At 39.5% G+C, this 17,631-nt stretch overlaps 1 protein-coding gene across 1 annotated transcript; it reads right to left on the reverse strand.

The window, feature by feature from the left end:
• Positions 1–1,183: 1,183 nt before the first annotated feature.
• Positions 1,184–4,813, reverse strand: LOC145088997 (uncharacterized). The gene is made up of 4 exons (XM_079027502.1): positions 4,664–4,813; positions 2,370–2,974; positions 1,653–1,778; positions 1,184–1,556 (listed from the first exon to the last, which is right to left on the reverse strand). The coding sequence occupies exons 1-4, from the start codon at positions 4,811–4,813 to the stop codon at positions 1,184–1,186; spliced, it is 1,254 nt and encodes a 417-aa protein (XP_078883628.1).
• Positions 4,814–17,631: the final 12,818 nt, after the last annotated feature.

The following is a 17,631-nucleotide window of genomic DNA, read 5'->3' on the forward strand; positions in this document are numbered from 1 at the left end:
AACAAAGCTCTTGATATACCGGCTCTTGCAGGTGAAACAACGACTCCAACCATCACAAACTATTTGCACCCCATTAACTTCACAAGACTTAATTAGATAATTTTTTAGTGCTTCTTCCAAATTAGCCTGCCCCATCCATGATTAATCCAACTCATTGGGAACATAGATTTCCTTCCGCCTTAAGGCATCCAGCTTGCTTTTTGTTCTTGTAAGTGAAGACTAGCTCGTAATGCTCGCAAAACTTAACCATGAGATATCCCCATGACCGCCTCCTCGTGAGCTTTGGGCTCTTCTAAACATGGTTCTTGCATAGCAAAGAAACAAGAAAACCACAAACAATATTGGGAAGAATTAAAAATGGCAAATTTATGGGCATCAGCAGCATGGACTCACCGAGTCCACGAACCGACTCGGCGAGTAGGACGAACTGCTCGAGTATATAAATTTGTTTTGATGAATTTAACCGGCCAAATCCAAAAATTACTTTAAGGGTTTGCTTCGGTATGTTCCAAGGGCATATGAATGTAAAAATTGACAACTAAAACGACCTAATTCATCAAAAATCAAAACCCTAAAGTCCAAGTGTTCCTAAAAACTGGATTTTCCATAAATTAAAGGTGTTATGACACCAAAAATTGAAACATGTGTAGGATTATGAGCTAAAGTTGTTACCTTGTTGGATGAAATTGCTAAAGGAGAGAAGATTCAAGATGGATGCTTAAGAGTGTATGCACATCGAGTGTGGGGAAGCAGCTCATGAGAATGGTTGAATGTTTTTCAATTTAGGGTAAAAACCCCTCTTTTACATAATGTAATAAAAATAAAATTTATTTTCGGGTAAATATATGTACTCGTTGAGTAGGCGGACCTACTCGGCGAGTAGAGACCTGACTCAACGTGTTTTTGAAAATTTTCAGATAGACTCGCCGAGCAGACTTAAGGACTCGTCGAGTTTTTCATTTTGTGAAAATTTTGAGTTGAGTTTGGAAAATAAAATGTATGCCACCCCACACTTGAGCACTGCTTGTTCTCAAGCAATCATTTTAAAATAAAAGAAAATTGATAAAAACAAATCCAAAGCAAAAAAAAAAAAAAAAAAACGAAAAGAGAAGAAAGCAAACTCTAACGCGGGTTCCCGGAAGCGCTTCTTTTTTAAGGAGTCATTAGCTACACTCCTTCCTGCTTATGTTGCCATAATCCCTTCCAGCATCATCCCTTCTTCATGTTCTTCAGTTCTTGGAATTCCTCCTTCATATCTTTTCACCCTATGACCATTGACTTTGAAAGACGCTCCATCTCTTGATAGTAGCTCAATAGCTCCATGTAGAAAAAATTTATTAACTATAAACGGACCTTCCCATCGTGTCTTAAGCTTGCTCGGAAATAGTTTGAGCATTGAATTAAAAAGCAACACCTTTTGTCCTTCGTGAAAGTCCTTGTTACTCTTGAGTCTTTTGTCATGCCAATTCTTGGTCTTCTCTTTGTAAATCAATGAACTAGTGTAGGCCTCATTCCTTAGTTCTTCAAGGGCATTCATTTGCATCAATCGGTTGTTTCTAAGTTCATCCAACTCAAAATTGCACAGTTTTAAAGCCCAAAATGCCTTATGTTCAATCTCAACCGGCAAGTGAAAACTATTCCCATAAACTCACCGATATGGTGTACTTCCAATATGTTTTTTGAAAGTTGTTCTAAATCCCCATAGTGCATCATCCAGCTTATCCGACCACCCTTCTTTATTACTTCCAACCGATCTTTCTAATATTGTCTTCAACGCCCTATTTCAGTTTGCCCACTCATTTGAGGATGATAGGATGTTGAAAATCTATGGTGGACATCATATTTTTGCAACACCTTAGCTAATTGATCATTGGCGAAGTACGTGCCTCGATCACTAATTAGGGCCCTTGGAACTCTAAATCTTGAAAATAATTTCTTGAGAAAACGCACCACCACTCGAGCATCATTCGTGGGTAATGCTTGGGCCTCCGCCCATTTAGATACATAATCAATAGCTACCAAAATGTATTTATTTCCCTTTGACTTTGGAAAAGGACCCATGAAGTAAATTCCCCAAACATCAAATATTTCTCAAAATTGAATGCTATGTTGGGGCATCTAGTTGCGTGATGAAATGTTTCCCGTTCTTTGGCATGAATCGCATTCTTTGACAAATTTTGTAGCATCTTCAAATATTGTGGGCCAATAAAAACCTGAATCAAAAACTTTCTTGGCCGTATATTGCACTCCATGATGTTCTCCGGTGGGCTCGCTATGACAATGATCCAAGATTTCCCAACTTTCTTTCTCGAAATACACATCTTCTTATCATACCATCGGCACAACTACGAAAGAGGTATGGTTCATACCGAAAGTAATACTTGATTTCTAAAAAGAACTTCTTGTTTTTTTGGCGGGTTAAGTCTTTTGGGATGTATTCACTAGCTAAATACTTAGCTATATCTGCAAACCATGGAATCTCACCTGCTACAACTAATAAATGCTCTTTGGGAAATTCATCTCCAATCTTGTTATCTTGTAACTCTTCCAAATGCAGGTTTTCCAATCTCGATAAATGATCGGCAACCACGTTCTCCATCCCTTTTTCATCTTGTATTTCAATGTCAAATTCTTGTAATAGAAAAACCCAACGAATCAACCTGGGCTTAGCATCTTGTTTAGCAAAAATATATTTTAGGGCAGAATGGTCGGTAAATACTATGGTTTTTGACAAAACCAAATATGAGCGAAATTTATCAAACGCAAAAACTACCACTAATAGCTCCTTTTCTATAGTGGTGTAGTTTTCTTGTGTTGGGTTTAGGGTCTTACTTGCATAATAGATTGGATGAAAATTCTTGTGAGTTCTTTGTCCCAAAACATCTCCCACCGCAAAGTCACTAGCATCACACATTAGCTCAAAAGGAAGGCTCCAATTTGGAGCTACCTTAATAGGTGAAGTAGTCAACTTTTCCTTCAACAAATTAAACGCATCAACATATTCTTTAAAAAGTTGAATGGGGCGTCTTTCAAAAGAAGTTGAGTCAAGGGTCTTGTGATCTTCGAAAAGTCTTTAATAAATTGCCTATAGAATCCCACATGGCCTAAAAAGCTTCTTACCCTCTTGACATTTGTTGGAGGTGGGAATTTGGCTATAGTGTCCACCTTTGCTCTATCCACCTCTATCCCTCTCCTTGAGACCTTGTGTCCTAGCACAATTCCTTCTTCACCATAAAATGACACTTCTCCCAATTAAGGACAAGGTTGGTCTTCTCACATCTTGCTAACATTAGATCCAAGTTGGACAAGCAATCCTAAAAAGAGGACCCAATAACCGAGAAGTCATCCATAAAAACCACCATAAAGGCATGCATCTATATGAGAATGTTCCACTCAGGCATGTACAAGTGGTCTTCTCTTGCTCTTGTGGGTCGATTAGAATTTGAAAGTACCCCGAAAACCCATCGAGAAAACAATATTAAAGATGTCCGAAAAGCCTCTCAAGAATTTGATCGATAAAAGGCAATGGAATGTGATCCTTGCATGTGGCCTCATTTAGCATCCTATAGTCGATGCAAACTCGCCACCCGGTTACCGTATTTGTTAGAATTAATTCATTTTTTTCATTAGCCACTACCCTCATACCTCCTTTCTTCGGAACCAATTGGACTGGACTCACCCATGGACTATCAGAGATTGAATAAATGATTCTGGCATCTAGTAATTTTACCACCTCCTTTTTCAATACTTCATGCATGTTCGGGTTGAGTCTTCGTTGGCATTGCACTACAGCTTTTAACCGATCTTCTAAGTTAATTTTGTGGGAACAATAGGTTGGACTAATTCCCTTTGTGTTGGTTATCTTCCATGCTATAGCCATTTCCATCTTCTTTAATACACCCACAAGGCTCTCCTTCTCATGTTTGGTCAAATCAGCAGCTATTATTACAGTTTTTTAATGGCTATCTTTAAGAAATGCATACTCCAAGTGATTTTGTGGTGCTTTGAACTCAGTTTTGGTGCTCTGAATGCTGAACACGTCGAGTCCAGTGAGGGAACTCGTCGAGTCCGTTGTAATACTCGCGACTATTCTGGGTTCTTCGGACGGACTCGTCGAGTCCATCGGGGCTACTCGGCGAGTCGGACTTTCTGTACTTCCAATCAAGTCGTTATATTCAGCTTCCTAGAGTAGTCTTTCTAATTCCAACAGGTCCCTTTCAGCATCAAACTCTTCTTCAAATGAGATGGTGGACTTGCTTGGGTTATCTTCATTCCAATCTTCCAAAAATTCTTCCAACATATCAATCGAAAATGTCGTGTCGTCACTACTCCTTTCATGCTTCATGGCTTGATCAACTCCAAAAGTAACTGATTCGTCTCATACCCGAAGGGTAAGATTAGAATCTCGCATGTCTACAATAGCACTTGTTGTATTAAGGAAAGCTCTTCCTAATATAATCTGGACTTAGGGATCTGCTTCCATTTCTAAAAATATAAGGTCCATGGGGAACACGAACTTGTCCACCTTCACCAAAAGATCTTCACAAATTCCCCTAAGAAATGTAACCATCTTGTTTGCTAAGTGTATTGTCATACGAATGGGCCTTGGCTCGGGAAGATCTAGCTTTTTGAAAAACGAGTAAGGCATTAGACTAACATTTACCCTTGAATCAGCTAGTGTATAAATGGTGGCTATGTTTCCAAATTGGTAGGGAAATGTTAAATTTCCCGGATCTCCTTTCTTCATAGGAAGTTTGTTCAACATTGCAGCTGAACAGTTCTCATTTAGAACCACCTTCTTCAATTCTTCCATTTTCTTTCTATTATTTATAAGCTCCAAGATAGCAGTTCCGCTAACCCAACTGACTAGGAAGTTGGTGATCTTTCGTTGGGGGCCTAAGCAGCAGGCAACATTTGAGACCCTTAGACAGAGATTGTGTGAGACACCGATTCTTACCCTTCCAGAGGCGTGGATGACTTTGTAGAGCTGGGGGAAGTGTTGATGCAGCGAGGGTATGTGATAGCTTATGCATCTAGACAGTTGAAGCCTCACAAGGCTAACTATCCGACGTACGATTTAGAGCTGGGGTAGTGGCATTTGCCCTCAAGATTTGGAGACATTACCTCTATGGGGTCCGCTATACTATTTACACATATCATAAGAGTCTGAGGTACCTCATGGATCAGCCGAATCTAAACATGAGGCAGTGTCAGTAGTTAGATGTGGTAAAGGACTACGATTGTGAGATCCTGTATCACCCAGGCAAGGCCAACATAGTGGCTGACGCCCTAAGCCGCAAGGTAATGGCGGCCCCGATCAGAGATATATCCCTGAGGGTGACAATGATTATTCCATTGTTATAGCATATTAGACAGACACATGTTAAGGGCCTAAAGGAGGAGAGGCAGAAGTGTGAGAGTATCGTGGGTCGAGTAGCCTCTTTCTATTATGACAGTCGGGGATTGTTGACCCTTCATGGGAGAGTTTGGGTGCTGTACTGGGGTGGAGTACGACAATTGTTGATGGATGAGGCCCATAAGTCTCAGTTCTCCATCCACCCAAGGGCGAAGAAGATGTATAGAGATCTTCAACCCGATTATTGGTGGCCCTGCATGAAGCGGGACATCGCCTGGTACGTGGAGAGATGCTTGACCTGCGGGAAGGTCAAGGCAGAGCACCAGAGACCCCATGGCAAGATGCAACCATTAGACATTCCTGTGTAGAAATAGGAGGATAACACCATGGATTTCATCACTAAGCTTCCTAGGACCGCACGTGGAGTTGATTCGATTTGGGTCATAGTAGATCGGCTGACCAAGAGCGTGCATTTAATATCGCTTCATGAGAGATTTTCGGCCGAGAAGCTAATCGATATTTATGTGCGCGAGGTAGTGGCACGACATGGAGTTCCTGTATCTGTAGTATCAAATCGAGATGTCCGGTTCACTTCGAGGTTTTGGAAGCGGTTTCGCGACGAGATGGGGACTCGTCTTCACTTCAGGACCGCTTTCCACCCTCAGATGGACGGGAAGAGCGAGAGGACGATTTAGACTCTCGAGGACATGCTACGGGCATGTGTTGTAGATTTTGGTTGCAGTTGGGATACGTATCTTCCATTAGCGGAATTTTCATATAACAACAATTACCACACCAGCATTAACCACCCTCCTTTCGAGATACTTTAATGAAGGAAGTGTAGGACTCCGATTTGTTGGGGCGAGGTCGGTCAGCGATTCATCAGGAGTACCGAGGTGGTGCTCAAGACCACAGAGTTGATCCACCCAGTCCGTAGTAGATTGTAGACTGCGCAGAGTCTGCATAAGAGTTACGTCGACAGAAGCCGTTAGGACATGGATTTCCAGGTGGGAGATGTTCCTCCTGAAGGTATCACCCTGGAAGGGTGTTATCAAGTTCCGGAAGAGGGGCAAGCTGGGCCCCAGGTTTGTTAGTCCTTTTACGGTTTTGGCCTGGATGGGTCGGGTTGCTTATTGGTTGGATCTTCCAGCAGAGCTTACCCAGATCCACAACACTTTCCATGGTTCTCGGTTGAGGAAGTGTTGGTGGATGAGTCAGCAATTGTACCCTTGGACGATATTCAGGTTGATAGCAGCTTGAATTATATTGAGAGGCCTATTGCGATCTTGGATCGGAAAACAAAGAACTTGAGAAATAAGGTATTCCAGCTAGTGAAGGTGCAGTTGCAGCACCGGAAGGGTTCAGAATGGACCTTGGAGGCCGAGGAGGAAATGATGGAGCATTATCCAGAGTTATGTATAGAATCAGCAACAACAGAGTTTGAGGATGAAGTCTAAGCTAAGTGGGGGAGAATTGTAACGCCTTGTTTCTAGTATGTGATTTAAATAAAGTGATTTTCATTCTTTGGCGGGGGGGGGGGGTACTCGACGAGTCAGTAGCTCGACTCGTCGTGTAGAGACGGGATTTGCACACGGTTTAAGTTGGTGACTCGACACGTCCATATTCTCGGACTTGGCAAGTCTGCCAGTCAAGATGAAACCCTAATTTCAAGGGTTTTCACCCTATTTAAACGTCATTATAGCCCCTACCCAGCCTCCTTCACTTCCCAGAGACTTATTCCCGAAACCCTAGCCTCCTTGAAGTGTGTGTGAGTGATCTTTACCTTGTGAAGGAACTTTTGGTGCATCTTGGAGCAAGGTGAAGAAGGAGAAGGTGGAAGAGCTCAAGGAAGAAGTAGTAGATCCAGAATACACTCCTCTTTGACTATCCCTTCTGGTAATGAAGTTTCCATCTTGATTATTGTGTTAATAGATCTAGTTTTTCCCCCAAATTGTTAGTTTTACGCTCACAAACCCCAAATCCTTTATGATAAAGTCTTGTGATCGAGTCACATCTCAGATCTAGCCTCTGTTGAGCTCTAGAAGCCCAAGGAGACCACCTTTTGACAACCAAGGCTTTGTTTTGGTCTAATAATCCCCCCCATAATAGCAATGTTTGAGTGTTATTGCTTCGTTGCATCTTAGATAAACGTAAAGTTAACAACTTTACATGTTCAGATAGTCCCAGATGCTTAGATCTATGAATCAGATGCACTAAAGTTGATTAGAATCAATTGTATGGAATCTACATGCAAAGGACTCAGCGATTCGGGTCACGAGTATTAGACTCCCGGTTCAGTAGTAGCGAGTCTGTGTAGTGAGTAGATTAGGGACTCTGTGAGTTAAGACTTGGATCTAGAAGCAGACAGACTCGACGAGTTGTTCATACGACCCGGCGAGTCATAGACTAGGTGTCTTCTTATGTTGAAGTGGAACTCGACCAGTTTCTCATACAACTCGGCGAGTCAATTGAAGGTCGACTCGACATTAATGTAGAAGGAGAACTCGTTGAGTCTTTACCAAACTCGACGAGTAGTGTCGGGTGGGGGAATAGAAGGAAGGATAGGGATTCAACGTGTTGGCAGACCAACTCGGTGAGTCAGGTCAACTGGAAGTTGACTTTGACGAGGACGTTGACCTTTACTAGAGGGTAAAACAATCATTCTACCCTAAGATTAGTTATTAGTGTTTGATTAAGTGTTTTTACGGGAATTGTAGCTGGTGAGCTACCGCAGCAGCAGTCAGACAGTTCTCGATCAGCATTTCAGCAGTCAGTCGTACGAGGTGAGTTTCCTTCCAGTAGGAATGGGTCTAAGGCCACAATGCCGGCCCGTTTAGTTAGCATTAGTTTCTGGACTTTGGTCTGATGCAGTAGTTAGTATGCTTGATGTCTTCGTGACTCAAGCAGGATTATGTGTAATGTGTTCCAGGCTACGGTCCGATGTAGTATGCAGTATATGTGTTCATGCTATATGTTATGCTTATGCTATGCTATGTATAGTCAGTTCCGGACTTCGGTCTGATGCAGAGGGAAAGGCCCTAGTTAGTTCCGGACTTCGGTCCGAGGCAGTTTCGAACTAGGTCCAATGCAGGGGGCAAGGCCCCGGGTTAGTTCCGAACTTCGGTCCGATGCAGTTCCGGACTTCAGTCTGATGCAGAGGGCAAGGCCCTAGTTAGTTCCAGACTCAGGTCCGATGCAGTGGGCAAGGCCCAGTATGTGCTTATTATGTTGATGTATGGTATGTGGTAGTTTGGGGGAGCTCACTAAGCTTCGTATTTATAGTTTCAATTTGGTTTTAGGTACTTTAGCTAGCAAGGTGAAGGGCTCGGGATGATGGCATAACACACACCACAGTTTTACCCTAGGAGTTAAACTCTGATACTTCCACATATTTTGATATCAGGTTTGAGTTGATACATTGTTATGACTTTTTGGGATAGACGAGACAGGGTTTGATAATATGATATTTGAGATTATGTTGTCAGCTAATGTTAAAACAAAAATTTTTGGGTCGTATTTTTGGGATGTTTCACGTCTGCCACCCTTTTTGGTGGTTGTATTGGGCATTTTGGTATTCTATTTTGTGCTGGTGTGTGTATGAATGATGTAGGAATTTTTATGTGTCTAGGATTGTTGGATTTATCACTCGAAACTGTCATCAACGCTATATGTCGGTGGTTGGCGCCATGGACCGCCACCGACCACCACTACCTGAGGTGGCGGCGGGTGGTGCCCAATTTATTGAACATTTAAAGACTTAAGCATTTAAATATAATCCTAGTGGCACGATTTTGAGGTTGGAAACCCTAATTAGGGTTTAGAAAACCCAAATGTCAAGAAAAACCCTAGTTTTGGAGTTTTATCAAGACACGCGTTAAAACTGTTTATTAAACTTTAAATAATACTTAATAATGCTTAACAATAAACTTAATGCAATATTATACTTAATGAAGTAAGTCCTTAAGGGGTTAGGTGGGGAACATTAACCCTAGTTATGATTTTATTTGGAAAACCCTAGAATCGAGGAGCTCTATTTTGGGCAATGATCGTACGCGTATTTAAGCTGCTGCTTCGATTATTATTTCACCCCGAAATAACTATGTCAAACCTTAATCAGTCTTACTCGTAGGTGATTAAGTCCTTAATAGGTTAAGTGTTCTTTCTTAACCCTAATCGTCATTTTATGTTGAACCCTAATCGAGATTTCATGTGAGGTAGTCATTGTTGCAAGTAACTATGACCTATGATTGCGTATTGACTCTAGTATCTTTCTATAGTTGATTGGAAGTAAGTTGAAGCTAGTAGAGTTCTTCGTTAATACTATGGTTACCTACGTACATATCGAGGTGAGTTTAGCCTCACTATACCTGTGGGTCCAAGGCACCACTGTCGGCGCACTAGTTTTGGATATTTATTAGTCAAGGGATACCTTAGGGACTATATATAGTCATGTAGGATAGACTGAGGAATCTTGATCCAAGCTCTCTCACATGTTCCTTTTTTGGTTGTGGTTCTAGAGTTGGATCATCTATCCGAGTGACTATCACACCTCTGAGTATATACGACCATGCATTCCTTGGATTGGTGATATTTAATATGTTTCTATGTTGTAGTGATCTATTAGATCTGTGTTCTGTTATTGAGTATCCTACTAGGTTATAGGGATCTGTTAGATCTGTGTTATGGTGTTGAGTGTACTGCTATGTTGTAGTGAACTGTTAGATCTGTGTTCTAGTATTGAGTATGTTTTTATGATGTTGTGGTATGGTAGATTTGTGTTCTAGTTTTGAGTATATTGATATGTTGTAGTGATCAGTTAGATCTATGTTCTGGTATCGAGTATGTTGTTATGATGGAGTGATCTGTTAAATTTGTCTCGTGGTATTGAGTATGTTGCTTTGCGGTAATAATCCGTAGAACTGTATGTTATTTGTTCTTGTTGGTTATCATCTATGGAGTGCCCTTAGGGACTGTTTGTGGTTATGTAGGATAGCCTGAGAACTCTTGGTCTAGGATCTCTTGCATGTTCTATAACATCCATAAAAATCATGACAATTTAAAACTTTTTCGAACATTAAAAAAAACAAAAATTATTACAAATATGTTTTCAAAATAATTTCATGTCAGAGTATCCCAGAAATCCAAATCAACATATGAGGAAGTGTACGTCACACCTTCGCCTTCCCGTGATCGTCAGAAGTACCTGAAACAATAATCGATAAATGTAAGCTCAAAGGCTTAGTGAGTTGCCCCCAAAATACCCATACACACAACAAAGCGCATATAATCATGAACAACATACTATGGGTCCAATCAACCATTAGGTTAGAATACCACAGGCTCTTAACCATCTGGTTAGAATTCCAACATAATATGGGTCCAATCAACCATCGGGTTGGAATACCCCTGGCCCTCAACCGTCGGGTTGGAATGCCAACATACTATGGGTCCAATCAACCATGGGGTTGGAATACCCAAGGACCTCAACCATCGGGTTGGAATGCCAACATACTATAGGTCCAATCAACCATTGGGTTAGAACACCCCAGGCCCTCAACCATCGGGTTGGAATGCAAACATACTATGGGTCCAATCAACCATCAGGTTTAAATGCCAACATACAATGGGGCCAATCATCATAGGGATGGAATACCCTCAACTACCAATCAGACATGTACACATATAATAGGTAATCACATAACAATCTACAGACAGTCAAGCAAATCTAGCATATCCCTAAGAATAGCATCAGCCTATCTACCAGGATACCAGTCTAACAGATCATAAAAGTACATAATAATAAGATAAGCAGGATAACAATCCAAAGGGTCAGCCTTGGTGCCTTAGACCCCTGGGTATAGTAAGGAGAACTCACCTCACAAGTAGCTTTGGACGGTAATATCAAACTCACAAAATCCGTCTCCAAACTCAACCACCAACAACCATTATAGGACCAATCCTATAGAGACCTAATTTACCATAATACCCACACTAATCAAACTGGTCAAACCTTGGTCAAATTCAGAGTCAACGGTCAAGGTCAACAGTCCATGTTGACCCAACTCATCGAGTGCAGCTTACAAAACCTTAGAGTTCCATCAAAACTTAAGGAATCGTAAAAACCCCATCTGACTCGCCGAGTTTTCATCCAATTCTTCGACTCCATGTAGTGTTCGAAATGTCGAGAGAACCCTAACCAACTCGTCGAGTTACTCACTAACTCGTGGAGTCCATGCAAAATCCAGAAAGCGGGAAACCATCACCCCACTCGCCGAGTTGACTATGCAACTCATCAAATTCCTTCAATCTTTTTCTTATTCAGATGCTTTTAAGCAACACAAAAGCTCCAAATTGTAGATCTACCCTCCTACGGCCTAATAACCACGTAAAGTTGCAAACTTTACGTGCATGCAAGGTCTTAAGGGCAAAAACCAAGCTAAAGAATAAGTTTCGGGTAAGGAGAAAGCCATAGCTTGCAAAAGACTAAAACTTTGTGACTATAATAGGCTAGAGGACTCCAGATATAAAGTTACAACTTCAGATCCAACCCAAAACCAGAAATAACTCCACAACAAACTAGAAATGACCCTAAGCCTTTGCATGAAGAGATCTAGCTAAAGAGAATTCAAGGTAACGACTTGTTACCTTTGAGATGAAGCAGAAATCAGATCCATAAGGATCTCCTTGCTCCATGTTCCTTAGACTTCAAGTTTTCTTCACAAGATTCTCCTTCCAAGTTTCTTAACATACAAAATGGAGGGTAAATACGATGTCACACCTCGGCCGTCGGCGGAAACATCGGGCGGTGTAATGTCATTCCTCGTATCATAGTTATCAACTTCCTGAAAACACATGCAATTTAAAATACGTCAACATAATGTTGGTGAGTCCACAGGTTTTGAGTCCATATAAAAATAATACATTTTCCAAGTTCGAAAAGTATAGTTTTGAAAGTATCATTTTGACCCTCAAACCTTTAGTATATATATCCTAGGTATAATGGTTTACTTACCGAATAAGTGTTATACCTAAACAATCCTTGAACCTAGAGTATAAGTATAAGTGTTTGTAATTCCATACAAACTAAGTTGCTCCATATAAATCTTATTTCAATTCTATACGAGTAAGTAGGATAGGTATAGTGGTCTACTTAATATACAATTAATATACCTACTAGATTCTTATAATTAGAGTATAAGTCTTTGGAAAACTTATACTTAACCTTCATACATTTTTATCAACAAAGTATAATGCTTCTAAAGTTATGCTACCATGAGTCTGTAGCTGCGACTGTATGAATTAGTTTTATACGTCTGGTTATTATTACAAGGATCACACATGGCGGTAGTACAAGGATTACACTTTGAGGTAGTACAAGGATTACACCTTGTGGTAGTACAAGGATCACACCTTACGGTAGTACCAGGATTACACCTTGCGGTAGTACAATGATTGCACCTTACGGTACACCTTGCAGTAGTAGAAGGATTGCACCTTGCGGTAGTACAAGGATTACACCTTGCGGTAGCACAAGGATCACACCTTGCGGTAGTTTCCAGACGTTTCATCGACGTCGGAACAATAAACAAAAAAAAGGAAAGTTCATCACTCGATTTTGGTTGACTGTAGCTAACAATCACAAGTGGGGTGGTCAACATGTATACTAATTATAGACGACTTCCTCTCTCACACGGGATTAACGAATATAGGTCAGAGGACTTTCACTAAGATCCCCAATCTTAGATGATGAATACATTAGCTCAGGTAGACTTTGATGATGTTCTATAGTTCTAACAACAAAAGCATTTTCGTGTCCAAAACCCTAAGTTACTAGACTATGCTTTTAAACATTACTCCTAATTTCATAACATTTAGGCAGTATAACAGCTATAACTTGAAGTATAACTAGGTTTTATCTTGACATAAAACCAACAATAATAACATATAACACACCAGGTTTTATCTTGACATAAAACCAACAATAATAACATACTTAGAAATCAATATATATAACTCTCAAGTATAGCATCGAGGTTATATCACACATAGTATATATAGAACTCCCGAGAATAACTCAAGGTCTACATTAGTATAATAACATGCTAACAAGTTTATGATAGTTATATGTTTTAAAACTATCATATATACTTTAGGTATATATGCAGCAAAACAACTATATCACCATTAATACAACTATATATGTTGATACAAACATACTATCATATAAACATAATATTAAGTTTTATTCAATATTTACCATGCGTTTTCCCCCAAAAATATTAGAAAGTGGGGCCGTGAAACTCACCTTATTAGCGTGATTATAGAATCTAAAGGGTCAGAGGCTCGTCGTTGTCAGGCTCGAGAAGGGAAAATGGCCTTCGGAAACGAGAGAGAATGAAAGGAGAAGGTGTGAGGATTGAATGAGCTTTGATCGCTATTTATAGGGTGTTATGGGGCCATTCACGTCATGAACATGATAGGTTCACGTCGTGTACTTCCATGAGTCATCCCATAGCCTTAACGCGTGTTTTCTAGCTCCGATTAGTGTCTGTTGACTCCTCACGTCGTGATTTTGATGCTCACGTCGTGAGTCAAATTAGGGTTCTGACAGCTGCATTTTCAGAAGGCCATAACTTTTGCATACGAACTACGTTTTTGATGTTCTTTATATCCACGCGTAGGTATTTACGAGCACTACAACTCTCTTTTAGACTCCAATAGCTAATTCTAAGCCTATTTTAAATTCATTATGTTATAGAGATTTTATGGTGTTCAGTTTATCATAACTTCTTCATGCAAAGTCAAATTTAGATGTTCTCTATATTTTTGGAATCGTATGGACATATACTTTGATTTATACCATAAAGTATGTATGAAAGTTCATATTTATACTAGAATTATCATTAAATACATACTGAGTTTACTACATTACTAGTTTAACAAAATCACATTACATGATGGTATAATCACATGTGATTGTTATTGACCTATTTTGACTGGTGTTAAATTCTCCCCCCGTTGATAAAATTTCATTGCGAAATGTATTTTTAACTGGATACCACCGAAGGGTACTAGATAGCTTTCATGCTTCCTATTACAATTGACCTACCACGCCTAACTTCCTTGACTCCTTAACTTTGGACATTCCTTCTGTATATGTCCAGTTTCACCACACTCAAAACACACTCTTCCTCTATCCTAGCCTTTTCCAGTGTTTGTTCCTTGATTTTCTATTATAGGTGTTGTAGTCCTGCAGTAACTAGCAGTGTGTCCCTTCTTTTTTCACTTCATGCAAATATAACAGTCACCTGCATGCTGATGGTTACATTGACTGCACCATGAACAATTACCTAGGTGATGACGATTACACTAAGTGCGCCATGGGAGTTTTCCAGCATACTTCCTTGGTTGCATGGGTATTGTTGTTGTGGTTGCATAATTAGTTTCCACATATTGTATTTCCTCAGATGATTGTATGCGATTCTTTCCATTAAATTTGCGCTTGTTCGTTCCAGATTCGGGAGACTCAGCTATAAATCCCAGTTGGATTTCTGTGTCGGTTAGCTGATAAGCTATACGCTTTGCACTGTAATATGTTTTAGGCTTCGATCCGATTACCATTCCTTTGATTTGCAATGCTAGACCCCAGATATATCGCTCGATCTTCTTGTATTCATGGGTTACTAGTGCTGGACACATCACCGCAAGATCATTAAATCTAGCAGTATAAGCATTTATCTCTGAACCCTTCATGGTTAGGGTCCACAACTCTTGTTCTAACTTATGTATTTCCTCCCTGGGACAATACACCTTTACTAGCATCCTTTTATGCTCTTCCCGTTGCATGGAATTGGCGACATCAATACCCATTGTATTCACATGGCTGTTCCACCACGTAAGTGTTGCATCAGCGAAGTTACACGTTGCAAATTGTACCTTACATTTGTTAGGACAGAAGTTGATCTGAAATACTGATTCTGTCTTTTCAATCCACCAGGTCAAGCTAACGTCCCCTTCCGTTCCATGGAAGCTCTTAGGTTTGCAATTCATAAAATCCTTATAGGTACACATTTTGCTAGTCCTTACATTGCCTTCGATTCTAACTCCTCCTCTTGTGACATTAGCAAGAGCTACAACAATTCTATGAGCTATAATTTCTTCAAGTTCTACTGAACTTATTGGAGGGTTTGTTTCTGGTGGTGGTGGTTGCAGTTGTTGTTCTGGTTCTGGTCGTTGGTTCAGGTTTAGACGAGCGCTACTTCTTCTAGGCATTTTGATTAGTTCCTATACATTTTAGATCACAAAGTGTTTAGTCTATCAAATATTACTCCGAATTTAAATAGTTCATATGATCTGATCATAAGAAAATATAGTTGTACCCCTACACCTATTTGTGATAAGATCTATGCACATATAAACTTTAGTTGGAATATCTGATCTCAATCCTTGAGATCAAAAACATTTCGGGTATTTAGGTGTATTCTCATCGCGGGTCTGAGTCTTCATATATGACTCAATATTTATTATTTGTTGTATTCATGCTCTATTAATTATTGTTTGTTACTTCAGGTCTAGCTGATAAGGCACCGGCCAGTCAGGACAGTCGAAAGGGCAGGATCATTTTAGCATATAGTCGTTCTAAAATCCAGCAACCCAAATTGACATGTCTATCCTGTCACCACTCCCGTAAGTAGTCCTTTAGTATTATAATTATTACTACTTTATATTTGTAAGCTAAGGTATATACCTAAACCTAACAGAGTAAGCCCTAAAATATAGTCGTGCTTTCCTAAGAAAGTACTAATTCACTATAGTTAATAGCTCTGATACCAATCTGTCACACCCTTGCCGTCGGTGGAAACACCGGGCGGTGTAACGTCATTTCTCGTATCATAGTTATCAACTTCCTGAAAACACATGCAATTTAAAATACGTCAACATAATGTTGGTGAGTCCACAGGTTTTGAGTCCATATAAAAATAATACATTTTCTAAGTTCGAAAAGTATAGTTTTGAAAGTATCATTTTGACCCTCAAACCTTTAGTATATATATCCTAGGTATAATGGTTTACTTACTGAATAAGTGTTATACCTAAACAATCCTTGAACCTAGAGTATAAGTATAAGTGTTTGTAATTCCATACAAACTAAGTTGCTATGTATAAATCTTATTTCAATTCTATACGAGTAAGTAGGATAGGTATAGTGGTCTACTTAATATACAAGTAATATACCTACTAGATTCTTATACTTAGAGTATAAGTCTTTGGAAAACTTATACTTAACCTTCATACTTTTATATCGACAAATTATAATTCTTCTAAAGTTATGCTACCATGAGTCTATAGTTGGGACTGTATGAATTAGTTTTATACGTTTGGTTATTATTACAAGGATCACACATGGCGGTAGTACAAGGATTACACCTTGACGTAGTATAAGGATTACACCTTGCGGTAGTACAAGGATTACACCTTGCGGTATTATAATGATCACACCTTACGGTAGTACAAGGATTACACCTTGCAGTAGTACAAGGATTACACCTTGCGGTAGCACAAAGATCACACCTTGCGGTAGTTTCCACACGTTTCATCGACGCCGGAACAATAAACAAAAAAAAGGATAGTTCATCACTCGGTTTTGGTTGACTGTAGCTAACAATCACAAGTGGGGTGGTCAACCTGTATACTAATTATACACGACTTCCTCGCTCACACGGGATTAACGAATACAGGTCAGAGGACTTTCACTAAGATCCCCAATCTTAGATGATGAATACATTAGCTCAGGTAGACTTTGACGACGTTCAATAGTTTTAACAACAAAAGCATTTTCGTGTCTAAAACCCTAAGTTACTAGACTATGCTTTTAAAAATTACTCCTAATTTCATAACATTTAGGCAGTATAACAGCTATAACTTGAAGTAAAACTAGGTTTTATCTTTACATAAAATCAACAATAATAACATATAACACAGCAGGTATTATCTTGACATAAAACCAATAATAATAACACACTTAGAAATCAATATATATAACTCTCGAGTATAGCATCGAGGCTATATCACACATAGTATATATAGAACTCCCGAGTATAACTCAAGGTCTACATTAGCATAATAACATGCTAACAAGTTTATGATAGTTGTATGTTTTAAAATAATCATATATACTTTGAGTATATATGAAGCAAAACAACTATATCAAGGTTAATACAGCTATATATGTTGATACGAACATACTATCATATAAACATAATATTAACTTTTAT

The sequence above is a fragment of the Lactuca serriola genome, chromosome 2 (assembly GCF_051521515.1).
Source record: "Lactuca serriola cultivar US96UC23 chromosome 2, Lser_US96UC23_V15, whole genome shotgun sequence".
Taxonomy (NCBI): Eukaryota; Viridiplantae; Streptophyta; class Magnoliopsida; order Asterales; family Asteraceae; genus Lactuca; species Lactuca serriola.